We start from the raw sequence: 25,007 nt of genomic DNA, 5'->3' as shown, positions 1-25,007 counted from the left end.
GATCCCAGGGTGGGGGGTCGCCTTCTTCGGTTTTCGGACATGTGGCTAGAATCCACGACAGATGCATGGGTTCGAGATGTAGGCTCCAAAGGCTATTCTATAACTTGGTGGTGGTCGCCGTCGACCACCAAGAAGTTCTCCCAAGGACTTGGAAAAGCGCGTAGGCCTGGAACAGGCCATACAAAAGCTACTGTCCGCAGGTGTCATAGCCCCCGTTCCGGTGTCGCAACAAGGCACAGGTTTTTACGCCAGTCTTTTCTTGGTGAGGAAGCCCAATGGGACCTTCCGTCCCATTTTAAATCTAAAGAGGCTCAACAAATTCCTCCGGGTCCCGAAGTTCAAGATGGAAACCTTACGGTCCATTGTTCTGACGTTGCAACCAGGGGACTACATGGCATCCCTCAACATGAAAGATGCATATCTGCATGTACCCATCAAACAAGAACACTGGCGGTTTCTGAGATTTGCGCTGCAAGACCGTCATTTTCAATTTCAGGCACTACCTTTCGGTTTGGCCACAGCTCCCCGGGTGTTTACGAAGGTCATGGCAGTGATGGGCAGTTCTCTTCACAACCAGGGTGTCCGGATTCTTCCATACCTGGACGATCTGTTGATCCTGGCACAGTCGCCTCAGGTTCTCCAGGCACACTTGACCAAGGTCGTGGCGGTCCTGGAACGCCACGGCTGGGTTATCATTTGGCCCAAGTCATCCATGATTCCCACTCAATCCATGGTTCACCTAGGGGCCCTGTTGGACACAGTAAATCAGCGGATTTACTTGCCGGAGGTACGCGCAAGGCTCTATAGTCCCGTGTTCATAGAAACATAGAATTTGACGGCAGATAAGAACCACTTGGCCCATCTAGTCTGCCCCTTTTTTTAAACATGTTACCTCAAACCATATTTGATCCTTATTTTTATGTAAGGATATCAATATGCCTATCCCAAGCATGTTTACATTGTACTACTGTATTTGCGTCTACCACCTCTGTTGGGAGGCTATTCCACTTATCTACTACTCTTTCTGTTAAAAAATTCTTCCTCACATTTCCCCTGAATCTTCCTCCCTCTAGTTTCAGTGCCTGTCCTCGTGTTCTGTTGCTCCTCTTCCTGTGAAGAATGTCTCCCACCTGTACCTTCCTCCCCCTAGTGTCAGTGCATGTCCTCGTGTTCTGCTGCTCCTCTTCCTGTGAAGAATGTCTCCCACCTGTACCTTCCTCCCCCTAGTGTCAGTGCATGTCCTCGTGTTCTGCTGCTCCTCTTCCTGTGAAGAATGTCTCCCACCTGTACCTTCCTCCCTCTAGTGTCAGTGCATGTCCTCGTGTTCTGCTGCTCCTCTTCCTGTGAAGAATGTCTCCCACCTGTACCTTCCTCCCCTAGTGTCAGTGCATGTCCTCGTGTTCTGCTGCTCCTCTTCCTGTGACTAATGTCTCCCACCTGTACCTTCCTCCCCCTAGTGTCAGTGCATGTCCTCGTGTTCTGCTGCTCCTCTTCCTGTGAAGAATGTCTCCCACCTGTACCTTTCTCCCCTAGTGTCAGTGCATGTCCTCGTGTTCTGCTGCTCCTCTTCCTGTGACTAATATCTCCCACCTGTACCTTCCTCCCCCTAGTGTCAGTGCATGTCCTCGTGTTCTGCTGCTCCTCTTCCTGTGACTAATGTCTCCCACCTGTACCTTCCTCCCCCTAGTTTCCGTGCATGTCCTCGTGTTCTGCTGCTCCTCTTCCTGTGAAGAATGTCTCCCACCTGTACCTTCCTCCCTCTAGTTTCAGTGCATGTCCTCGTGTTCTGTTGCTCCTCTTCCTGTGAAGAATGTCTCCCACCTGTACCTTGTTAAAGCCCTTGATATATTTGAAAGTTTTTATCATGTCCCCCCTTTCCCTTCTCTGCTCTAAAGTATACATATTAAGATCTTTTAGTCTTTCCTGGTACGTTTTGTGATGTAGGCCATGCACCATTTTAGTTGCTCTTCTTTGTACAGTCTCTAATGTATTTATATCCTTCTGGAGATCAGCATCTTCTCTCGCTCAGGTGTGTCTCAATCCATGCCTGCATGAGGGTCCTGGGCTCCATGGTCTCGGCCTTCGACATGGCAGAGTACGCACAGTTCCACTCTCGCCCACTACAGCAGGAAATTCTCAGGAAATGGTCGGGGTCGTACTCCAACATACGATCACACCTGATTGTCTTGTCTCCGACAGCACGGAGCTCCCTGTCATGGTGGCTTCTAGATCAGAACCTCATGGAAGGTAGGCCACTTTGGATTCACAGGTGGACTCTCTTCACCACGGATGCCAGTCTCCAAGGTTGGGGAGCGATCACATGTCCAAAATCTTTTCAGGGGCTTTGAACTCTGTGGGAATCCATGCTGTTCATCAACATTCTCGAACTGAGGGCAGTCTTACTGGCTCTCCGCCAGGCGGAGCGTTGGCTTCGAGGTCACCCGGTGCAGGTTCAGTCGGACAATGCAACGACTGTGGCTTATATCAACCACCAGGGTGGCACTCAGAGTCAGGCAGCCATGGCGGAAGCCTCTCGTATCTTCCAGTGGGCGGAGAACAAGATCCCCGCATTGTCGGCAGTCTTCATTTCGGGTCTCCTCAATTGGGAGGCGGACTTCTTGAGTCGTCAGACTCTGGATGCTGGCGAATGGACCCTCCATCCAAAAGCGTTCCAGATGTTGGTGGACCGGTGGGGCAGACCGGAGGTGGATTTGATGGCATCACGCCACAATCACCAGATCACCCTGTACGGTTCCAGGTCTCGAGATCCAGGCGCTTGCATGGTAAACGCTCTGTCAACCCAGTGGCCGTTCGCTCTCATGTATTCCTTTCCCCCATTTTCACTCCTCCGAGTTCTTCGCAAGTTGAAGGCAGAAGGGGGCACGTTGATCCTGGTGGCCCCTCATTGGCCTCGGAGGATCTGGTTCTCGGATCTGCAGGCCCTGTCAGTGGCCCCTCCAATCCGTCTACCTCTGTGGCCGGATCTGCTCTCACAAGGGCCGTGCCTCCATCCTGATCTGCCTGTCTTTAATGGGGTGGCTGTTGAGACCGCCTTGTTAAAAGCTAAATGCTTTAATTCTCGGGTGATTTCGACTATGCTCAGGGCTCGTAGGCCTTCTTCGGCTGGTGCTTATCATCGCATCTGTCGGGTTTACTTTTCATGGTGTAGTTCCCGGCAGTTTAATCCAAAAACCTATTGTTTGTCTCGGATTCTGTCCTTTCTGCAGAAGGGTTTAGAGGCTGGCCTCCAACTGTCTTCACTGAAGGTGCAGGTGTCGGCCTTGTCTATTCTATTTTGCAGGAGGTTGGCATTGTTGCAGGACGTCCGCACTTTCTTGCAGGGGGTCTTGCGAATCCAACCTCCATTTGTCCCACCCGTTGCTCCATGGGATCTTTCTCTGGTTCTTAAGGCCCTACAGGGCCCCCCTTTTGAACCTTTGCGATCAGTGGATCTATCTTGGCTTACATGGAAAACTGTTTTTCTGTTGGCCATTGCTTCGGCCAGGAGGGTTTCTGACTTGTTGGCTCTGTCCTGTCAGTCTCCTCTCCTGGTTTTTCATCCTGATAGGGCAGTTCTTCCAACCGTCCCTTCACACCTTCCCAAGGTGGTGTCCAAATTTCACATTAACCAGGAGATAGTGGTCCCGGCCTTTCGTAGGCCGGATGCTTCTCCTGAACAGCGATTTCTGGATGTAGTGCGTGCGTTACGTATCTATGTGCGCCGTACTAAAACACTTAGGAAATCTAACTCTCTCTTTGTCCTCTATGGATTTCAAAAGAGAGGTTGGCCTGCTACAAAGCAGACTATTGCCCGGTGGCTGAGGTCTGTCATCAAACAAGCTTACTTGGGTGCCTCCCTCCCGGTTCCGACGGGGGTCCGGGCTCATTCCACGAGATCTGTGGGTGCGTCTTGGGCTGTTAGGGGTGGTGCGACAGCAGAGCAACTTTGAAGGTGGTGACTTGGTCGTCTCCTCATACTGTCTTACGCTTCTATGCGTTTGATACGTTTGCCTCTCAAGACTCGGCATTTGGCCGGAGTGTATTAGTTGCGGCCCAGGCGCGTCCCCACCCTTAGGTGGCTGCTTTAGGACGTCCCACTGTTATCCCTGGGGCCCCTGACGTCTGCCGCAGAAGAAACTGAGATTTATGTCTTACCTGTTAAATCTCTTTCTTCGAGGACGTCAGGGGCCACAGGGATCCCTCCCTGCCATGCCTGCTTCATGGTATTAACATTCATAGTTACTCCGTTGAGTGAACTTAGTTAAAAATCCCTCTGTTGAGGGTACTAACACATGTTACAGTTATGGTTTCTCTATTGAGCAACCACACACACATATATTTGTTGAATGTGTCTCTGTATGGGTTTCTCTTCCTTCTATCTTGTCTCCTGCCTGGCTTGGGGAAAAAACTGAAAGTAACTAGCCTAGGAGGCGGGGTAGAGGAGGGGATGAGCCAGAGGCTGTCTCCAGACAGCCAGAAGTTATCCCTGTGGCCCCTGACGTCCTCGAAGAAAGAGATTTAACAGGTAAGACATAAATCTCAGTTTCTGTAGGCATCGTGGGAGGCCGGGGGGTTCCCCCCGTCTGTAAGCACTGCGGAAGGTTGGGGATCCCCCAGTCTGTAGGGGAGGCCAGCGGGCCCCTATCGGAAGGCACTGTGGGAAGCCTGGGGTCCCCGTTTATAGACCCTGTGATCATTTGTTTATCTCCCGCCCTCAGGTAGATGAGCGCTTCTTCTGGAACAGACACATGCTGCAGGACCTCATCCAGCTCCAGGTGAGTCTCGGGGCGGCGGGCGGTGGTGCTGTGCACGGATTTAGCTGGTGCAGAGATTGTTCTGCTTAACTTGTGCAACAGCATTACATTATACCAACTACGTGCTAGATTTAATCCATAAGGCCAAAGGAGACCTACTGAGCTGCCCGCTGTCCCATCTATAACCCCGTATAACACTCTTGTCCAGGGGATTGTTATACAGTCCCTGCAGTTCTAGTGGCACATTCCATACAATAGGTGGTATTATGTTATTAGGTAGCGGCTGCTGGTGCGTGACCCGCAGAAGGCTCCGTGCCTGCAGGGATATCTGTTCCCCTGTGACAGGACATGTCATACATGACACATGGTATATAGGCTAATGGAATCTTCTCGTTCCACAGGACCACCATGGGGGGAACTGGATCCTGCCCATTATTCAGGGCTTTGTACAGATTGAGGAGCTTGTGGTTAACTACAACGAGTCTTCTGATGATGAGAAGAGTAGTCCGGAGACCCCTCCTCAAGAACCCACATGTGTGGATGACGTGTACCCCCGATTCCTGGTGGCTTTAATCTCACGGAGGAGCCGGCATCGGGCCGGTAAGTCCTGAGCTGGCGGCCAAGTTCTGGTGTAATGTCTTCTTGATGGAGCGTCACTGCTGAGGGCAGTGGCAGTTATGTGTGTGTGTGTGTGTGGCAGTTATGTGTGTGCGTGGTGGTTATGTGTGTGGCAGTTGCTGGTGCCCAAGTTATGGTGTAATGTCTTCTTGGTTATACACTGTGGAGCATGGTGTGTGGTGGTTATCTGTGTATGTGTAAAGGTTATGTGTGTAGTGTGTGTGTGGCGGTTTATGTTTGTAGTGTGTGTGGCGGTTATGTGTGTAGTGTAGGATGGTATGTGTGTGTGTGTGTGTGTGTGTGTGGTGGTTATGTGTGTAGTGTAGGATGGTATGTGTGTGTGTGTGGTGGTTATGTGTGTAGTGTAGGATGGTGTGTGTGTGTGTGGCGGTTTATGTTTGTAGTGTGTGGCGGTTATGTGTGTAGTGTAGGATGGTATGTGTGTTGGAGTTGTGCATACTGTTGGCAGTGTAACATGCAGCGCAGGCTCCCCCTGGCTCTCTGCACAGGAACAGCAGCCGCCATTATCACACAGCGCACATGGTATGAGGGGTCTGTAACCTGTGCTTCCCTTTCCCAGGCATGAGGTATAAACGCCGCGGGCTGGATAAAAATGGACACGTTGCAAACTATGTGGAAACAGAACAATTTATCCACGTCCACAATCACACCCTGTCCTTTGTGCAGTACCGCGGCTCCGTCCCTGTGTTCTGGAGTCAGGTCGGATATCGCTACAACCCGCGTCCCCGGCTGGATAAAGGTGAGATGGCGTATTCCTGTATCATAGTGTCACATAGTGCTGCCAGCATTGCAGTGTACATCCAGTGATACACATAATGCAGCCTCCCAGTGCTGTACTGTATATTCCTGTATCATAGTGTCACATAGTGCTGCCAGCATTGCAGTGTACATCCAGTGATACACATAATGCAGTGCCCCAGTGCTGTACTGTATATTCCTGTATCATAGTGTCACATAGTGCTGCCAGCATTGCAGTGTGCATACAGTGATACACATAATGCAGCGTCCCAGTACTGTACTGTATATTCCTGTATCATAGTGTCACATTGCAGTGTACATCCAGTGATACATATAATGCGGCCTCCCAGTGCTGTACTGTAAACACCTGTACCATAGTGTCACCAGCATTGCAGTGTACATCCAGTGATACATATAATGCAGTGCCCCAGTGCTGTACTGTATATTCCTGTATCAGTGTCACATAGTGTTGCCAGCATTGCAGTGTACATCCAGTGATACACAGAATGCAGCGTCCCAGTGCTGTACTGTATATTCCTGCATCATAGTGTTGTCAGCCTTGCAGTGTACATGCAGTGATGCACATAATGCGGCCTACCAGTACTGTACTGTATATTCCTGTATCATAGTGTCACACAGTGTTGCCAGCATTGCAGTGTACTTCCAGTGATACACATAATGCAGCCTTCCAGTACTGTACTGTATATTCCTGTATCATAGTGTCACATAGTGCTGCCAGCATTGCAGTGTACTTCCAGTGATACACATAATGCAGCCTTCCAGTACTGTACTGTATACACCTGTATCATAGTGTCACATAGTGCTGCCAGCATTGCCGTGTACATCCAGTTATACACATAATGCAGCGTCCCAGTACTGTAATGTATTTTCCTGTATCATAGTGTCACATAGAGCTGCCAGCATTGCAGTGTGCATCCAGTGATACACATAATGCGGCCTCCCAGTGCTGTACTGTAAACACCTGTACCATAGTGTCACCAGCATTACAGTGTACATCCAGTGATACACATAATGCAGCCTCCCAGTACTGTACTGTATATTCCTGTATCATAGTGTCACATTGCAGTGTACATCCAGTGATACACATAATGCAGCGTCCCAGTACTGTACTGTATATTCCTGTATCATAGTGTCACATTGCAGTGTACATCCAGTGATACATATAATGCGGCCTCCCAGTGCTGTACTGTAAACACCTGTACCATAGTGTCACCAGCATTGCAGTGTACATCCAGTGATACATATAATGCAGTGCCCCAGTGCTGTACTGTATATTCCTGTATCATAGTGTCACATAGTGCTGCCAGCATTGCAGTATACATCCAGTGATACACATAATGCAGTGTCCCAGTGCTGTACTGTATATTCCTGTATCATAGTGTCACATAGTGCTGCCAGCATTGCAGTGTACATCCAGTGATGCACCTAATGCAGCCTCCCAGTGCTGTACTGTATAATTCTGTATCATAGTGTCACATAGTGCTGCCAGCATTGCAGTATACATCCAGTGATACACCTAATGCAGTGTCCCAGTGCTGTACTGTATATTCCAGTATCATAGTGTCACATAGTGCTGCCAGCATAGCAGTATACATCCAGTGATACACCTAATGCAGTGTCCCAGTGCTGTACTGTATATTCCTGTATCATAGTGTCACATAGTGGTGCCAGCATTGCAGTATACATCTAGTGATACACCTAATGCAGCCTCCCAGTGCTGTACTGTATATTCCTGTATCATAGTGTCACATAGTGGTGCCAGCATTGCAGTGCACATCCAGTGATACACCTAATGCAGTGTCCCAGTGCTGTACTGTATATTCCTGTATCATAGTGTCACATAGTGCTGCCAGCATAGCAGTATACATCCAGTGATACACCTAATGCAGTGTCCCAGTGCTGTACTGTATATTCCTGTATCATAGTGTCACATAGTGCTGCCAGCATTGCAGTGTGCATACAGTGATACACATAATGCAGTGTCCCAGTACTGTACTGTATATTCCTGTATCTAGTGTCACATAGTGCTGCCAGCATTGCAGTGTACATCCAGTGATACACATAATGCAGCCTCCCAGTGCTGTACTGTATATTCCTGTATCATAGTGTCACATAGTGTTGCCAGCATTGCAGTGCACATCCAGTGATACACATAATGCAGCCTCCCAGTGCTGTACTGTATTTCTCCTTCGGGAGACATCAGGGGCCACAGCGTTACAGTGGGTAGTAAGGAGATGGGAGAGCACCAGCACCCTAGAGGTTAAACTTGAACTGCCTCCCAGGCAGCCGGGCTCCTCCCCTCCTCTACCCCGCCTCCAGGCCAGGAAGCTCAGTTTTTTCGGGTGCTGGCAGGAGCCAGATGCACCTAATAGAGGGGCTGCTATTTAGCAGCCTAACTTGATTTTTATATTTTATTTTTCATTTTTCTTTTACACTGACTTGTGTCAGTGACAGAGCAGCAGCACTGGGGGTCTGCACAGACACCTGCGCTGCTGCTCCATCACCCGGGTCCGGAGCTGCATCGCCACTCGAGGGTGGGGACCTGCAGCGGCCCCCGGGCACTGGGGAGCCACAGCCGCCACCGGACGCCGGGGACCTGACAAAGGTAACGCGCTCCCCGCTGGGAGCGCGCGCGATTGCGCTTGCTGGGCATTGCGGCTGCAGCAGTTCGGCGGGGGGGACCGCCGACTGCGCTGACAAGCGGACGGCTGGTTCGCCACCCGCTCCCGCTGGACCACCAGGGAAACAGTTTGTGGGCAGCGGCGCCAGGTATGCGGGGCCGCCCGGTAGCGCCGGACCCCTGCCATTTTTACCTGCGCCGCATGTGGACACCTCCCTGGGGGCCATTTGTCAGCAGGGGGAGAAGGCTCCCCCCACATCAGCCTCTCCACCCGGGGACAGTAGGCAGGGAACTGTGTGAGTTCCCGCCACTGAGATCCCTTCCTGCCTGCCTGCGACATGTGAGGAGGGACACGGAGGAGCTCATAGCCACCCGGAGTTCCACTCCTTCACTGCCAGGTCATTTGGGCATGTCCCCCCTGTACCCCTCCTTCGGGAAACTGTACAGTACTGTGCTCTGAAAGGAGCCTTGTGCCATTAATTGCATTGCCCTTGTATGCTGCATTGCCTGTCAGTTTAATCTGTGTTACACTGTACTATATGGCCATGTATTGCTGGTTAGGTCATGCTGACTTAACATGTGTGGAGGGACACAGAGAGCTTATCAAGCCAGTCTGGGGTTCCACTCCTTCACTGCCTGGGCTCCCCTGTAATCTCCTCCAGGAGTCAGGTTACAGAGCAGACAGAGTTCAATCTCTGGTCACAGCAGAGCCAAGTGCAACATTGTATCCTGTGAATTAACACCATCACTGCCTGTCGGAAGCAGAAAGGACAGAGCGGATGGTGTAATGGTTAGCATTGCTGCATCACAGTGCAGAGGTCATGGGTTTGATTCCCAACATGACCCAAACTGTGCAGTTATCTGCCTGTCAGATACAAGCTGGCTGTCAGATGCAGACTGCGTTGTCTGTACCATATAGACTGCCAGTATATCCACTGCACCTGTATATATAACTGCACTGTATGTCTATATCACTGCTTTGTATGTCTATTACAAGCTGGCTCAGATGCATACTGCATTGTCTGTACCGAATAGACTGCCGGTCTATATCACTGCAGCTGTCTATTGTATGTATATCACTGCACTGTCTATATCACTGCATTGTATGTATATCACAGGCTGGCTGTGCACTGTGTAACACTATCACTGCCTGTCAGAAAGGCTGCCTGCCAATGATTGCTATATGTGCCTAGTACTAGCTTACTGCGTACTGTGGGGGCAGCACAGCCCGGGTCGTGGGTTCAATTCCCACTATGACCCTAACTGTGCAGAGTTTGTACGTTCTCTCCGTGTTTTAGTGGGGTTACTCCGTGTACTCCGGTTTCTTCCCACAATGCAAAATTTAAAACAGAAGTATGCTGTGTTAGCCGTACAAATGGGCCAAATGTCTACGCCACCGCAAGGTATACGTAGTACCAGCTTACGGTGTATGGCTTGAACACTATCTCTGTTGGTCAGAGAATACTGTGTTAGCGGTACCATATAGGCTACCCGCCTATTCTATGGCATTGTATGCCTTCTATACTTGTAGTACATTGTCTTACCTGTGCTTTAGCAGCCGGTTCACAGTGCTATAATACTGCAACGTCTTCCAGGAGTACCAGTCCCAGTGACTCTGGGGCTCCGGCGCGGATGTCTTGTACATCCTGTAATGTTGGCCTATGCCCCCATTACTAGTACAGTACGGCTTATACGCAGGCTGCTACAATGCCTGGGCGATGCCCACAGGTACAGCCTCCTCTAGAAAACAGGAGCCTGCTTGGGCCACGTTCTTTACTCCGTTGCCGGTGCAGCTAGTAGCAGTAGCAGCCTCATCCCTTGGCTGAGTGCTTATCTGCCTCCAGACAAGGTCCCCAGAAATGCCGTCCCCATCCTTGGCGGGTGTAGCTCCCCGCACAGTGGAAGCGCTCTGTACCTGCAGGTAGACGCAGATACCCCCGTCATCCAGACTCCTCCGTCAGCAGACACAGAGAGGAGGACACCTGGGATTAGCATTGTCTAGAGGGGACCGCCGACGACGGTATGGAAGATGGGGGGCCTGTGATAAGGTGAATCCCCCCCACCTCGTCTTGAGGTGCCGACCTTGGTCTCAGCTGTCAAATAGGTCCTTACCTTAAACGACCCCGCTGAGCCGCCTACACCTTTGGGTGTCTCCCTAGGTGTATTCTGGGTTTATTCCGTAAATCTGTGAACTCAACTAAGGTCATCAGTTGGGAGATTCCTAACAGGAAGTTTAGCTTGCCATCGGCGGTTTCCCTTCCTTTTACCCCCTTCCACAGGAAGACATAGTCCCCTGGGAGACTGTCCCTAAAGTGGACGCACTCCTGCCCCAGGCATCTGCTTGGGTGGCTAAGGCCTTAGTTGCGTGAGCAACTTCTCTCACAGCGGACGCTGCATAAGGGGTGTCGGAGGAAACCCTGCTGCCTTCTATTGAGTATCAGGTGACACTTTACCTGGGGGTGACGGCTCTGGAAATTACACCAATCGCCTCCAGAGGGTCACCCTCGGCCATAGCTGCACACACATACCAGTGTCTGTGCTCTTGGAAGGCCTGAACTCAAAGTCCCTTTTGAGGGTTCCTTTTTATTTGGGCCAGTGCCAAATATGGGGGCCGGTTTAGATACCATTCGGCAGAGGATATCCCTTCTGGGGGATTGCTATCTGGCTCTACAGTCCAGGATCAGACATCTCTTGTCCCCCTGGCAGGTGTCTGTGCATGCCTGCGTGGGGTCCCTGGGGTTGGTGGATCGGCCTTCGAATTGGCAGAATAGGCTCAGTTCCATACCAACCCTCTACAATACTGTCCAAAGAGCAGCACGGATAGTGTAGTGGTTAACATTACTGCTTCACTGCGCTGAGGTCATGGGTTCGATTCCCACCATGGCCCTAACTGTGCGGAGTTTGTATATTCTCCCCAGACTTGCATGGGTTTACTCCTGGTACTCCGGTTTCCTCCCACAATATCCATGCCCAGAAGTTCGCCTGGTCTCCAGCAGGGCCCCCCTTTCCTGGGGGCTTCTGGACGGGACCTCGCTACTGGAGCCATGCATGCTAGCCTCCCGTGTTTGGGGGGTGGTCACTTCTCAAAGGTCGTTCCAGGGTCTCTGGACCACTCTAGTGGCCCAGCCCTCCATCATCGTCCTCAAACTAAAGACAATCTTCCGGGCAGTCCGCTTGGCGGAACCCTAACTTAGGGGTTGGCCGGTGCAAGTCCAGTCGGACATTGCGACAAGGGTGGCATATGTTAACCGCCAGGGTGGCACTAGTTGTCAGCCCACTATGACAGAAGCATCCGGCATCTTTCAGAGATGAACCCTGCTTTTTCAGAAATTTTTATCCTGGTAGTCCAGAATTGGGTGGCGGTCTTCCTCGGCCGTCAGACCTGTGATGCCGACGACTTGACCCTCCTTAGAGTGATGTTTCAGATGCTGGTACAACGGTGGGGCCCAACCGAGGTGGCATTGACAGCCTCTCGCCATACCCTCAAGCCACCACTGTGCGGGTCCTGGTCTTGCGACCCGGAGGGGGGGGCTTGCCTGGTAGACGCCCTGTCCGCTCCGTGGCCGTCCACACTGATGGCACCTTTCCACCACTTTCCTCCTTTTGCGAATGTCTCGCAAGCTGAAGCCGGAGGGCGGCACATTGATTCTGGTTGCTCCACCTTGGCCCAGACGGATCTGGTTTTCGGATCTGCAGTCAGTTGCCCCTCCTATTCGCTTACCCCTGGACACAGGCATGCTTTCATGGTCCGCCTCTCTCTTTCGGCTTTGAGGCACTTGGCTTTGACGGGGTGGCTGTTGAGACCTCCCGGGTAAGACCCAGCGGGTTTCACTCCACCATGCTCAGGGCGAGGAAACCTCCCTAGATGGGGTGTACCATTGCATATGGAGGGCTTACTTTCCCTGCTGCGAACCCTACGCTTCAGATTCCGGGACTTACTACCTGGCTAGGGTTCTGTCCTACTTGCAGAAGGGTCTGGAGGCTGGGTTGCGTTGATCATCTTTAAAGGTTCGGATTTCAGCCTTGCACATCTTGTTCTGTCGACGGGTGGCCCTGTCGACGGATGTCTGTACATTCCTGCAGGATGTCTTGCATATCCAGCCTCCCTTAGTTACCCCAGTTGCCCCCTGGGATCTCTCTAATCCTGACTTCTTCAGGGCCCACCTTTTGTGCCCTTGCGGTCGGTGGACCTGTGTTGACTCGCCTGGAAGATTGTTTCCTTGTTGGCGATAGCTTTGGCCAGGGGAGTCTCTGACCTGTCAGCTCTGTCCTGTAAGTCCTTGGTTCTTGGTTATAACCGGGTGGTTTTTCCTACCGTCCCTTCTCAACTACCTTAAGTGGTGTCCGGCTTTCAGGTCAACCAGGACATTATTGTTCCGGCATTTAGACAGTCTGTTGTTACTACGGCTTGGTCCTCCTTGGACGTTGTCCGGCCGGGGCGTATTTATGTGCTATGTGCACCGTTCTAGGCTGTTGCACTAGTCAGACTCTCTCTCTCTCTCTTTGTACTATATGGTGTTCGGATGAGAGGGTGGCCCGCCTCTACGCAAACTACTGCCCGCTAGAGTCGCTCTGGCAGGCATATTTGGACACCTCCCTCCCGGTTCCGGCAGGGATTCAGGCACATTCCGTTAGGTCTGTGGAGGTGTCCTGGGCTGTAAGAGGCGGTGCTAAAGTTGAGCAAATTTGCAGGGCGGCGACTTGGTCGTCCGCCATTACTGTCTTGCGTTTTTACGCTTTTGACACGTTTGCCTCCCAGGACTCTGCCTTTGGCCAGAGTGTGTTGGCTGCGGCACAGGCGCGTCCCCACCCATAGGTGGCTGCTTTAGGACGTCCCACTGTAACGCTGTGGCCCCTGATGTCTCCCGAAGGAGAAAATGAGATTTATGTCTTACCTGGTAAATCTCTTTCTTCGAGGACATCAGGGGCCACAGGGATCCCTCCCTGCCGCGCCTGCTTTACTTCCGTTATGGTTAAGTTATGATTATGTTATATTATCCCTCGGTTGAGGGTACTAACATGTTCAGAATGTGTTTCTGTGCGGTGCTTCTCTTCCTTCTATCTTGTCTCCTGCCTTGGCTTGTTAAAAAAAAAAACTGAGCTTCCTGGCCTGGAGGCGGGGTAGAGGAGGGGAGGAGCCCGGCTGCCTGGGAGGCAGTTCAAGTTTAACCTCTAGGGTGCTGGTGCTCTCCCATCTCCTTACTACCCACTGTAACGCTGTGGCCCCTGATGTCCTCGAAGAAAGAGATTTACCAGGTAAGACATAAATCTCATTATTCCTGTATCATAGTGTCACATAGTGCTGCCAGCATTGCAGTGCACATCCAGTGATACACATAATGCAGCCTCCCAGTGCTGTACTGTATATTCCTGTATCATAGTGTCACATAGTGTTACCAGCATTGCAGTGCACATCCAGTGATACACATAATGCAGCCTCCCAGTGCTGTACTGTATATTCCTGTATCGTAGTGTCACATAGTGGTGCCAGCATTGCAGTGTACATCCAGTGATACACATAATGCAGCCTCCCAGTGCTGTACTGTATATTCCTGTATCATAGTGTCACATAGTGCTGCCAGCATTGCAGTGTACATGCAGTGATGCACATAATGCAGTGCCCCAGTGCTGTACAGTATATTCCTGTATCAGTGTCACATAGTGGTGCCAGCATTGCAGTGCACATCCAGTGATACACATAATGCAGCCTCCCAGTGCTGTACTGTATACTCCTGTGTATTACATGTTTTGATCAATTAGAGCCGGGTATGGGGAGGACGTGTGGCCGGTCTGTGGACATTACAATGATTGTTGTTACTGGACACATCTTGCGGTATACACTGTACTGTATTTCCTTTATCTAGGTGAGACAGAAACCAACCCTTACTTCTGTCTGCATTTTAATCAGGAACTGGGAATCTACAAGAAGCAGGTGGGTTCCCCTCGTGGGTTACTTACTGTTCCGTATTCTGGCTCTCAGTGGCTCATCCTTTCCATTCTGTCCTGTTAACGTTTGCAGGTTCTTCTTAATCTGGTGGACCAGGCGGGCCGGGAGAAGATCATCGGGGATGCTTATCTGAAGCAGGTCCTGATGTTTAACTGCCCGAACCTCACATACGTGACCTTTGACTTTCATGAGCACTGGTAAGGTCTCACATACCTCACCCTTGTGGTACGATCACTGCCTTGGTACCATGGTGACCTGTCAGCACTTCGTCCCTGTCTACATCGTTATTAGCACGGTCCCAACAGCGCTAACGGACAACACTTATATCAGTTACACAATGCACAAACAGCAACAACTAATATCTAATACCACAGAATAGTACAATAACCAATCAGCAAGGAGGTAGCATAGTATAAACTCCCAGGTATAGACCGATGCAGGTAGGGTGGTACTAAGTGGGGACAAACAGCAACGACTATATCTAATACCACAGAATAGTACAATAACCAATCAGCAAGGAGGTAGCATAGTATAAACTCCTAGGTATAGACCGATGCAGGTAGGGTGGTACTAAGTGGGCACAAACAGCAACGATTAATATCTAATACCACAGAATAGTACAATAACCAATCAGCAAGGAGGTAGCATAGTATAAACTCCTAGGGGTACTTATGAGTTATCCGGGCGCCCGATTTTTTGATTGTATGCCTTAAGTTAAGGCATACAATCAGATGCGATACGATATCGCATCGCATCGCATCGCATGCGACCATCCGATGCGATGACCCGATTTTTCCATAGGAATCAATGTTAAAATGGACTGAGTCCATTTTAACATGGAATTCAATGGGAAAAGGGGTCCTTTTCATACCCCTACTATCCAAGTGGGCATGGAGTTGGATATAAACCTGTGGCGAGCGTAGCGAGGCGAGCGTAGCGAGCCCCGCGAGGGGACATAGAATACCGTCCCCTCGCGGGGCTCGCTTCGCTCGCCACGCTTCGGGCTCGGTGGCTCGCTACGCTCGCCACAGGTTTATATCCAACTCCATGCCCACTTGGATAGTAGGGGTATGAAAAGGACCCCTTTTTCCTATTGAATTCCATGTTAAAATGGACTCAGTCCATTTTAACATTGATTCCTATGGAAAAATCGGGTCATCGCATCGCATCGCATCCGATGGTCGCATGCGATGCGATGTGCCCGATCCGACCCGATTTAGAAATCGGGCGCCCGGATAACTCACAAGTACCCTCCTAGGTATAGACCGATGCAGGTAGGGTGGCACTAAGTGGGGACAGGCAGAGAGGGGGGCTGGGAGGTGAATGAAGAGGTGAGTTATCGGGGTGCGTATAAGTGTGGGAGCAGTGCAGGCGTGGGTGGAGAATCCCTACTGACTGCTGGGAGTGCTGTGTCTTCTGTATTTCCAGCCGCGGGATGAAGTTTGAGAATGTGCAGACTCTGACAGATGCCATCAGCGATATCATCATGGACATGAAGTGGTGCTGGTAGGTATCGGAGATGACGTGGGGATGGCAGAGACTGAGACGGTAATAACAGTATAATCCTTCCCCAGGGTGGATCAGGCCGGTGTGATCTGCAGGCAGGACGGCATCTTCCGGGTAAACTGCATGGACTGTCTGGACAGGACCAACGTCGTCCAAGCTGCCATAGCCCGGGTGGTGATGGAGCAGCAGGTAATCCTTCCTCCCCCTGGCACCGGCTCTGTACTGTATGTCCTGGACTGCCTTTCCTTGTCACCTTCTGTGCCCCCAGTACGCCATCTGTGCCCACCCCGACTGTTCTGCCCTATCTGTCCACCTCCGTGTACTGCCATCTGTGCCCACTCTGTCCTGCCCTATCTGTCCACCTCTGTGTACTGCCATCTGTGCCCGCTCTGTCCTGCCCTATCTGTCCACCTCCGTGTACTGCCATCTCTGCCCACCCCGACTGTCCTGCCCTATCTGTCCACCTCAGTGTGCTCCATCTCCCCAGAACAGTCTGCTCCGTATACATAACACATACAGGTATACACTAGATGCACCCTGGGGATTATAGACGCAGGAAACATATATTAGCTGAACTGCACAGCGCCTAGGCAGCCATCAGTGGCACCACTGGTCATTGTAGCAGCCAGGTGGGTAACAATATAAGCAGGGACAGTATAGTTATAACACAGGGAACACATACCCACTGAGCTGCACAGCACCTAGGCAGCCATCAGCGACACCACTGGTCATTGCAGCAGCCAGGTAGGTAACAATATAAGCAGGGACAGTACAGTTATCACACAGGGAACACATACCCGCCTAGCTGCACAGCGCCTAGGCAGCCATCAGAGGCACCACTGGTCATTGCAGCAGCCAGGTAGGTGACAATATAAGCAGAGACAGTACAGTTATCACACAGGGAACACATACCCGCCGAGCTGCACAGCGCCTAGGCAGCCATCAGAGGCACCACTGGTCATTGCAGCAGCCAGGTAGGTGACAATATAAGCAGAGACAGTACAGTTATCACACAGGGAACACATACCCACCAAGCTGCACAGCGCCTAGGCAGCCATCAGCGGCGCCACTGGTCATTGCAGCAGCCAGGTAGGTAACAATATAAGCAGGGACAGTACAGTTATCACACAGGGAACACATACCCGCCTAGCTGCACAGCGCCTAGGCAGCCATCAGCGGCACCACTGGTCATTGCAGCAGCCAGGTAGGTAACAATATAAGCAGGGACAGTACAGTTATCACACAGGGAACACATACCCGCCTAGCTGCACAGCGCCTAGGCAGCCATCAGCGGCACCACTGGTCATTGCAGCAGCCAGGTAGGTAACAATATAAGCAGGGACAGTACAGTTATCACACAGGGAACACATACCTGCCGAGCTGCACAGCACCTAGGCAGCCATCAGCGGCACCACTGGTCATTGCAGCCAGGTAGGTGACAATATAAGCAGGGACAGGACAGTTATCACACAGGGAACACATACCTGCCGAGCTGCACAGCGCCTAGGCAGCCATCAGCAGCACCACTGGTCATTGCAGCAGCCAGGTAGGTGACAATATAAGCAGGGACAGTACAGTTATCACACAGGGAACACATACCCGCCGAGCTGCACAGCACCTAGGCAGCCATCAGCGGCACCACTGGTCATTGCAGCAGCCAGGTAGGTGACAATATAAGCAGTGACAGTACAGTTATCACACAGGGAACACATACCTGCCGAGCTGTACAGCGCCTAGGCAGCCATCAGCGGCACCACTGGTCATTGCAGCAGCCAGGTAGGTAACAATATAAGCAGAGACAGTACAGTTATCACACAGGGAACACATACCTGCCGAGCTGCACAGCACCTAGGCAGCCATCAGCGGCACCACTGGTCATTGCAGCAGCCAGGTAGGTGACAATATAAGCAGGGACAGTACAGTTATCACACAGGGAACACATACCTGCCGAGCTGCACAGCACCTAGGCAGCCATCAGCAGCACCACTGGTCATTGCAGCAGCCAGGTAGGTGACAATATAAGCAGTGACAGTACAGTTATCACACAGGGAACACATACCTGCCGAGCTGTACAGCGCCTAGGCAGCCATCAGCGGCACCACTGGTCATCGCAGCAGCCAGGTAGGTAACAATATAAGCAGTGACAGTACAGTTATCACACAGGGAACACATACCTGCCGAGCTGTACAGCGCCTAGGCAGCCATCAGCGGCACCACTGGTCATTGCAGCAGCCAGGTAGGTAACAATATAAGCAGAGACAGTACAGTTATCACACAGGGAACACATACCTGCCGAGCTGCACAGCACCTAGGCAGCCATCAGCGGCACCACTGGTCATTGCAGCAGCCAGGTAGGTGACAATATAAGCAGGGACAGTACAGTTATCACACAGGGAACACATACCTGCTGAGCTGCACAGCACCTAGGCAGCCATCAGCGGCACCACTGGTCATTGCAGCAGCCAGGTAGGTAATAATATATGCAGGGACAGTACAGTTATCACACAGGGAGCACATACCCGCCGAGCTGCACAGCACCTAGGCAGCCATCAGTGGCACCACTGGTCATTGCAGCAGCCAGGTAGGTAACAATATAAGCAGGGACAGTACAGTTATCACACAGGGAACACATACCCGCCGAGCTGCACAGCACCTAGGCAGCCATCGGCGGCACCACTGATCATCGCAGCAGCCAGGTAGGTAACAATGTAAGCAGGGACAGTACAGTTATCACACAGGGAACACATACCCGCCGAGCTGCACAGCACCTAGGCAGCCATCAGCGGCACCACTGGTCATTGCAGCCAGGTAGGTGACAATATAAGCAGGGACAGTACAGTTTTCACACAGGGAACACATACCCGCCGAGCTGCACAGCGCCTAGGCAGCCATCAGCGGCACCACTGGTCATTGCAGCAGCCAGGTAGGTGACAATATAAGCAGGGACAGTACAGTTATCACACAGGGAACACATACCTGCCGAGCTGCACAGCACCTAGGCAGCCATCAGCAGTGCCACTGGTCATTGCTGCAGCCAGGTAGGTAACAATATAAGCAGGGACAGTACAGGGAACACATACCCACCAAGCTGCACAGCCCCTAGGCAGGCATCCGCAGCACCACTGGTCATTACAGCAGCCAGGTAGGTAACAATATAAGCAGGGACAGTACAGTTATCACACAGGGAACACATACCCGCCGAGCTGCACAGCACCTAGGCAGCCATCAGCGGCGCCACTGATCATCGCAGCAGCCAGGTAGGTAACAATGTAAGCACGGACAGTACAGTTATCACACAGGGAACACATACCCGCCGAGCTGCACAGCACCTAGGCAGCCATCAGCGGCACCACTGGTCATTGCAGCAGCCAGGTAGGTGACAATATAAGCAGGGGCAGTACAGTTATCACACAGGGAACACATACTTGCCGAGCTGCACAGCGCCTAGGCAGCCATCAGCGGCACCACTGGTCATTGCAGCAGCCAGGTAGGTGACAATATAAGCAGGGGCAGTACAGTTATCACACAGGGAACACATACTTGCCGAGCTGCACAGCACCTAGGCAGCCATCAGCGGCACCACTGGTCATTGCAGCAGCCAGGTAGGTAATAATATATGCAGGGACAGTACAGTTATCACACAGGGAGCACATACCCGCCGAGCTGCACAGCACCTAGGCAGCCATCAGCGGCACCACTGGTCATTGCAGCAGCCAGGTAGGTGACAATATAAGCAGGGGCAGTACAGTTATCACACAGGGAACACATACCCCCCGAGCTGCACAGCACCTAGGCAGCCATCAGCGGCACCACTGGTCATTGCAGCAGCCAGGTAGGTAATAATATATGCAGGGACAGTACAGTTATCACACAGGGAGCACATACCCGCCGAGCTGCACAGCACCTAGGCAGCCATCAGCGGCACCACTGGTCATTGCAGCAGCCAGGTAGGTGACAATATAAGCAGGGACAGTACAGTTATCACACAGGGAACACATACCCGCCGAGCTGCACAGCACCTAGGCAGCCATCAGCGGCACCACTGGTCATTGCAGCAGCCAGGTAGGTGACAATATAAGCAGGGACAGTACAGTTATCACACAGGGAACACATACCCGCCGAGCTGCACAGCACCTAGGCAGCCATCGGCGGCACCACTGGTCGTCACATATCACATCACTCAGCGCAGTCTGCTCTGTATGCAGCCCCGTGGAGCATCAAGGATGTATTAGGACCCATTTATCACTGGCTCATGTGTCCATCCTCCTCTGCTCCTGTCACCTGACCCTTCCCACACTGCCAGTCCTCCTCCTCTCTGCGGCCTAATCACATGACCTGCCATGCCTGGTGTGTCCTGCCCCCACCTGGTGCTGCCTCCTCTGCTCCTGTCACCTGACCCCTCCCACACTGCCAGTCCTCCTCCTCTCTGCTGCCTAGTCACATGACCTGCCATGCCTGATGCATACCTCACAACTGTCACGATTTTAGAGGGACAGTCCCGATTTTCGGGTCCTGTCCCGCTGTCCCACCCGCGGCAGGCATTGTCCCGCTGCGGGGGGGTGGCAGTTGGGAGACCCCCAATCTAGTAGAATAGACGCTGTGCGCATGCGCACAGCGTCTATTCTCGTATGAAAATGAGGTTGCGGCTAATTAGCATAAGCCGCGCCCTCATTTGCATACGCCCCGCCCCTTCGCCGCGCGAGTGTCCCTATTTCATACGGACAGAAGTTGGGAGGTATGCACTGCCAGTCCTCCTCCTCTCTGCTGCCTAATCACATGACCTGCCATGCCTGATGTGTCCTGCCCCCACCTGCTGCTGCCTCCTCTGCTCCTGTCACCTGACCCCTCCCACACTGCCAGTCCTCCTCCTCTCTGCTGCCTAATCACATGACCTGCCATGCCTGATGTGTCCTGCCCCCACCTGGTGCTGCCTCCTCTGCTCCTGTCACCTGACCCCTCCCACACTGCCAGTCCTCCTCCTCTCTGCTGCCTAATCACATGACCTGCCATGCCTGATGTGTCCTGCCCCCACCTGGTGCTGCCTCCTCTGCTCCTGTCACCTGACCCCTCCCACACTGCCAGTCCTCCTCTCCGCTGCCTAGTCACATGACCTGCCATGCCTGATGTGTCCTGCCCCCACCTGGTGCTGCCTCCTCTGCTCCTGTCACCTGACCCCTCCCACACTGCCAGTCCTCCTCCTCTCTGCTGCCTAATCACATGACCTGCCATGCCTGGTGTGTCCTGCCTCCACCTGGTGCTGCCTCCTCTGCTCCTGTCACCTGACCCCTCCCACACTGCCAGTCCTCCTCCTCCTCTCTGCTGCCTAGTCACATGACCTGCCATGCCTGATGTGTCCTGCCCCCACCTGGTGCTGCCTCCTCTGCTCCTGTCGTCTGACCCCTCCCACACTGCCAGTCCTCCTCCTCCTCTCTGCTGCCTAGTCACATGACCTGCCATGCCTGATGTGTCCTGCCCCCACCTGCTGCTGCCTCCTCTGCTCCTGTCACCTGACCCCTCCCACACTGCCAGTCCTCCTCCTCTCTGCTGCCTAATCACATGACCTGCCATGCCTGATGTGTCCTGCCCCCACCTGCTGCTGCCTCCTCTGCTCCTGTCACCTGACCCCTCCCACACTGCCAGTCCTCCTCCTCTCTGCTGCCTAGTCACATGACCTGCCATGCCTGATGTGTCCTGCCCCCACCTGGTGCTGCCTCCTCTGCTCCTGTCGTCTGACCCCTCCCACACTGCCAGTCCTCCTCCTCCTCTCTGCTGCCTAGTCACATGACCTGCCATGCCTGATGTGTCCTGCCCCCACCTGGTGCTTCCTCATCTGCTCCTGTCGTCTGACCCCTCCCACACTGCCAGTCCTCCTCCTCCTCTCTGCTGCCTAGTCACATGACCTGCCATGCCTGATGTGTCCTGCCCCCACCTGGTGCTGCCTCCTCTGCTCCTGTCGCCTGACCCCTCCCACACTGCCAGTCCTCCTCCTCCTCTCTGCTGCCTAGTCACATGACCTGCCATGCCTGATGTGTCCTGCCCCCACCTGGTGCTGCCTCCTCTGCTCCTGTCACCTGACCCCTCCCACACTGCCAGTCCTCCTCCTCCTCTCTGCTGCCTAGTCACATGACCTGCCATGCCTGATGTGTCCCACCTGTACTGCATAGGGCAGACAGACTGATGGGGCTGATAGTAATGTCATGATGGTAAGAACGTTGTGCCAGGGTCTTTGGGTTGCTCTCAGGTTGTGAGGCCTCCTTACCATGAACATCAGCCGGTGTTATCTCTATATGATGATGCCTGATCTACAGATGTTTCTCTTTTCAGCTTAAGAAGCTGGGTGTGATGCCCCCGGAGCAGCTGCTACCCATGAAATGCTACAGACTGTACCAAGTCATGTGGGCAAACAACGGTGACTCCATCAGCAGACAGTACGCAGGGACGGCGGCTCTAAAGGTATCGGTGCCTGTGTTCCTGAAGGCGCAACTATTATCCGCCCACTCCAGCAGGCCCCTCCTCCAGTGTGTGTCCCTGCCTGAAGGCGCAACTAGTATCCGCCCACTCCAGCAGGCCCCTCCTCCAGTGTGTGTCCCTGCCTGAAGGCGCAACTATTATCCGCCCACTCCAGCAGGCCCCTCCTCCAGTCTGTGTCCCTGCCTGAAGGTGCAACTATTATCCGCCCACTCCAGCAGGCCCCTCCTCCAGTCTGTGCCCCTGCCTGAAGGTGCAACTAGTATCCGCCCACTCCAGCAGGCCCCTCCTCCTCCAGTCTGTGTCCCTGCCTGAAGGTGCAACTAGTATCCGCCCACTCCAGCAGGCCCCTCCTCCAGTCTGTGCCCCTGCCTGAAGGTGCAACTAGTATCCGCCCACTCCAGCAGGCCCCTCCTCCAGTCTGTGTCCCTGCCTGAAGGTGCAACTATTATCCGCCCACTCCAGCAGGCCCCTCCTCCAGTCTGTGTCCCTGCCTGAAGGTACAACTATTATCCGCCCACTCCAGCAGGCCCCTCCTCCAGTCTGTGTCCCTGCCTGAAGGTGCAACTATTATCCGCCCACTCCAGCAGGCCCCTCCTCCAGTCTGTGTCCCTGCCTGAAGGTGCAACTATTATCCGCCCACTCCAGCAGGCCCCTCCTCCAGTGTCTGTCCCTGCCTGAAGGTGCAACTATTATCCGCCCACTCCAGCAGGCCCCTCCTCCAGTCTGTGTCCCTGCCTGAAGGTGCAACTATTATCTGCCTAATCCTGCAGGCCCCTCCTCCTCCAGTCTTTGTCCCTGCCTGAAGGTGCAACTATTATCTGCCCACTCCAGCAGGCCCCTCCTCCAGTCTGTGTCCCTGCCTGAAGGCGCACTTATTATCTGCCCAATCCAGCAGGCCCCTCCTCCAGTCTGTGTCCCTGCCTGAAGGTGCAACTAGTATCCGCCCACTCCAGCAGGCCCCTCCTCCAGTCTGTGCCCCTGCCTGAAGGTGCAACTAGTATCCGCCCACTCCAGCAGGCCCCTCCTCCAGTCTGTGTCCCTGCCTGAAGGTGCAACTATTATCCGCCCACTCCAGCAGGCCCCTCCTCCAGTCTGTGTCCCTGCCTGAAGGTACAACTATTATCCGCCCACTCCAGCAGGCCCCTCCTCCAGTCTGTGTCCCTGCCTGAAGGTGCAACTATTATCCGCCCACTCCAGCAGGCCCCTCCTCCAGTCTGTGTCCCTGCCTGAAGGTGCAACTATTATCCGCCCACTCCAGCAGGCCCCTCCTCCAGTGTCTGTCCCTGCCTGAAGGTGCAACTATTATCCGCCCACTCCAGCAGGCCCCTCCTCCAGTCTGTGTCCCTGCCTGAAGGTGCAACTATTATCCGCCTAATCCTGCAGGCCCCTCCTCCTCCAGTCTTTGTCCCTGCCTGAAGGTGCAACTATTATCTGCCCACTCCAGCAGGCCCCTCCTCCAGTCTGTGTCCCTGCCTGAAGGCGCACTTATTATCTGCCCAATCCAGCAGGCCCCTCCTCCAGTCTGTGTCCCTGGGCACAACTTGTATCTGCCCACTCCAGCTAGCCCCTCCTCCTATAGTCTGTGTCCCTGCCTAAAGTCTCAATTAGAATATGCCCATTCCTGCTAGCCCCTCCCTTCTCCAGTCTGATGTCCAAACTAGTATCCCCCCACTCCAGCAGGCCCCTCCCCTCTCCAGTCTGTGCCCCTGCCTGGAGGTGTAACTAGTATCCACCCACTCCAATTAGCTCCTCCCCTCCAATCTGTGTCCCTGCTTAGTCTCAACTGGTAAATCCACCCACTCCAACAGTGTGTATCATGGGGGGGGGGCAGCAGAGTCACCCGGTTTCTCCAGAGATTGGAATCAGATGCTTGGTGCTTTTGGTGGTTCTGCGGCAGAGATTTAAGACATTCCGGTATTGCAGCACACATAGGGCGAGATGTACTAAGCCTTGAAAAGTGATAAAATGGAGAGTGATAAACCACCAACCAATCAGCTCCTACCTGTCTTTTATCAAAAGCAGCCTGTGACATAGTAGTTAGGAGCGGATTGGCTGGTAGTTTATCACTCTCTATTTTATCTCTTTTCAAGGCTTAGTACATCTGGCCCATAATAACAGCTGCAGGAGACTATGGGTGAAATGTTATAGAATGAGAGAATCAGAAAGTGAGATATTTGGTAAGAAACCCACAGTTTGTTTTAAAGCAGCAATCATTTACACTTCATAACATAATCAAACTGGTTTTGCAGTGTAAATGATTGCCGCTTTAAAAAACCCCTGGAGATTTCTTACCAAATCTCTCTCTTTCTGA

The 25,007-nt window shown here is 52.9% G+C and overlaps 1 protein-coding gene across 1 annotated transcript in view; it reads left to right on the top strand.

Moving 5' to 3' along the window:
• Positions 1–25,007, top strand: part of INPP5F (inositol polyphosphate-5-phosphatase F) — an 84,007-nt gene that overhangs the window by 40,900 nt on the left and 18,100 nt on the right. Inside the window, exons 5-12 of the mRNA XM_083149916.1 lie at positions 4,719–4,775; positions 5,156–5,354; positions 5,953–6,132; positions 14,637–14,704; positions 14,792–14,916; positions 16,148–16,225; positions 16,294–16,414; positions 22,550–22,678. Of these exons, the coding sequence (XP_083006042.1) occupies positions 4,719–4,775; positions 5,156–5,354; positions 5,953–6,132; positions 14,637–14,704; positions 14,792–14,916; positions 16,148–16,225; positions 16,294–16,414; positions 22,550–22,678 (957 nt within the window). The remainder of the gene's footprint in view (positions 1–4,718; positions 4,776–5,155; positions 5,355–5,952; positions 6,133–14,636; positions 14,705–14,791; positions 14,917–16,147; positions 16,226–16,293; positions 16,415–22,549; positions 22,679–25,007) is intronic.

Source organism: Crinia signifera, chromosome 6, assembly GCF_055691185.1.
Source record: "Crinia signifera chromosome 6, ASM5569118v1, whole genome shotgun sequence".
NCBI lineage: Eukaryota > Metazoa > Chordata > Amphibia > Anura > Myobatrachidae > Crinia > Crinia signifera.
The sequence above is the reverse complement of the archived record's forward strand: the minus strand, read 5'-3'. Positions and strand labels throughout refer to the sequence as shown.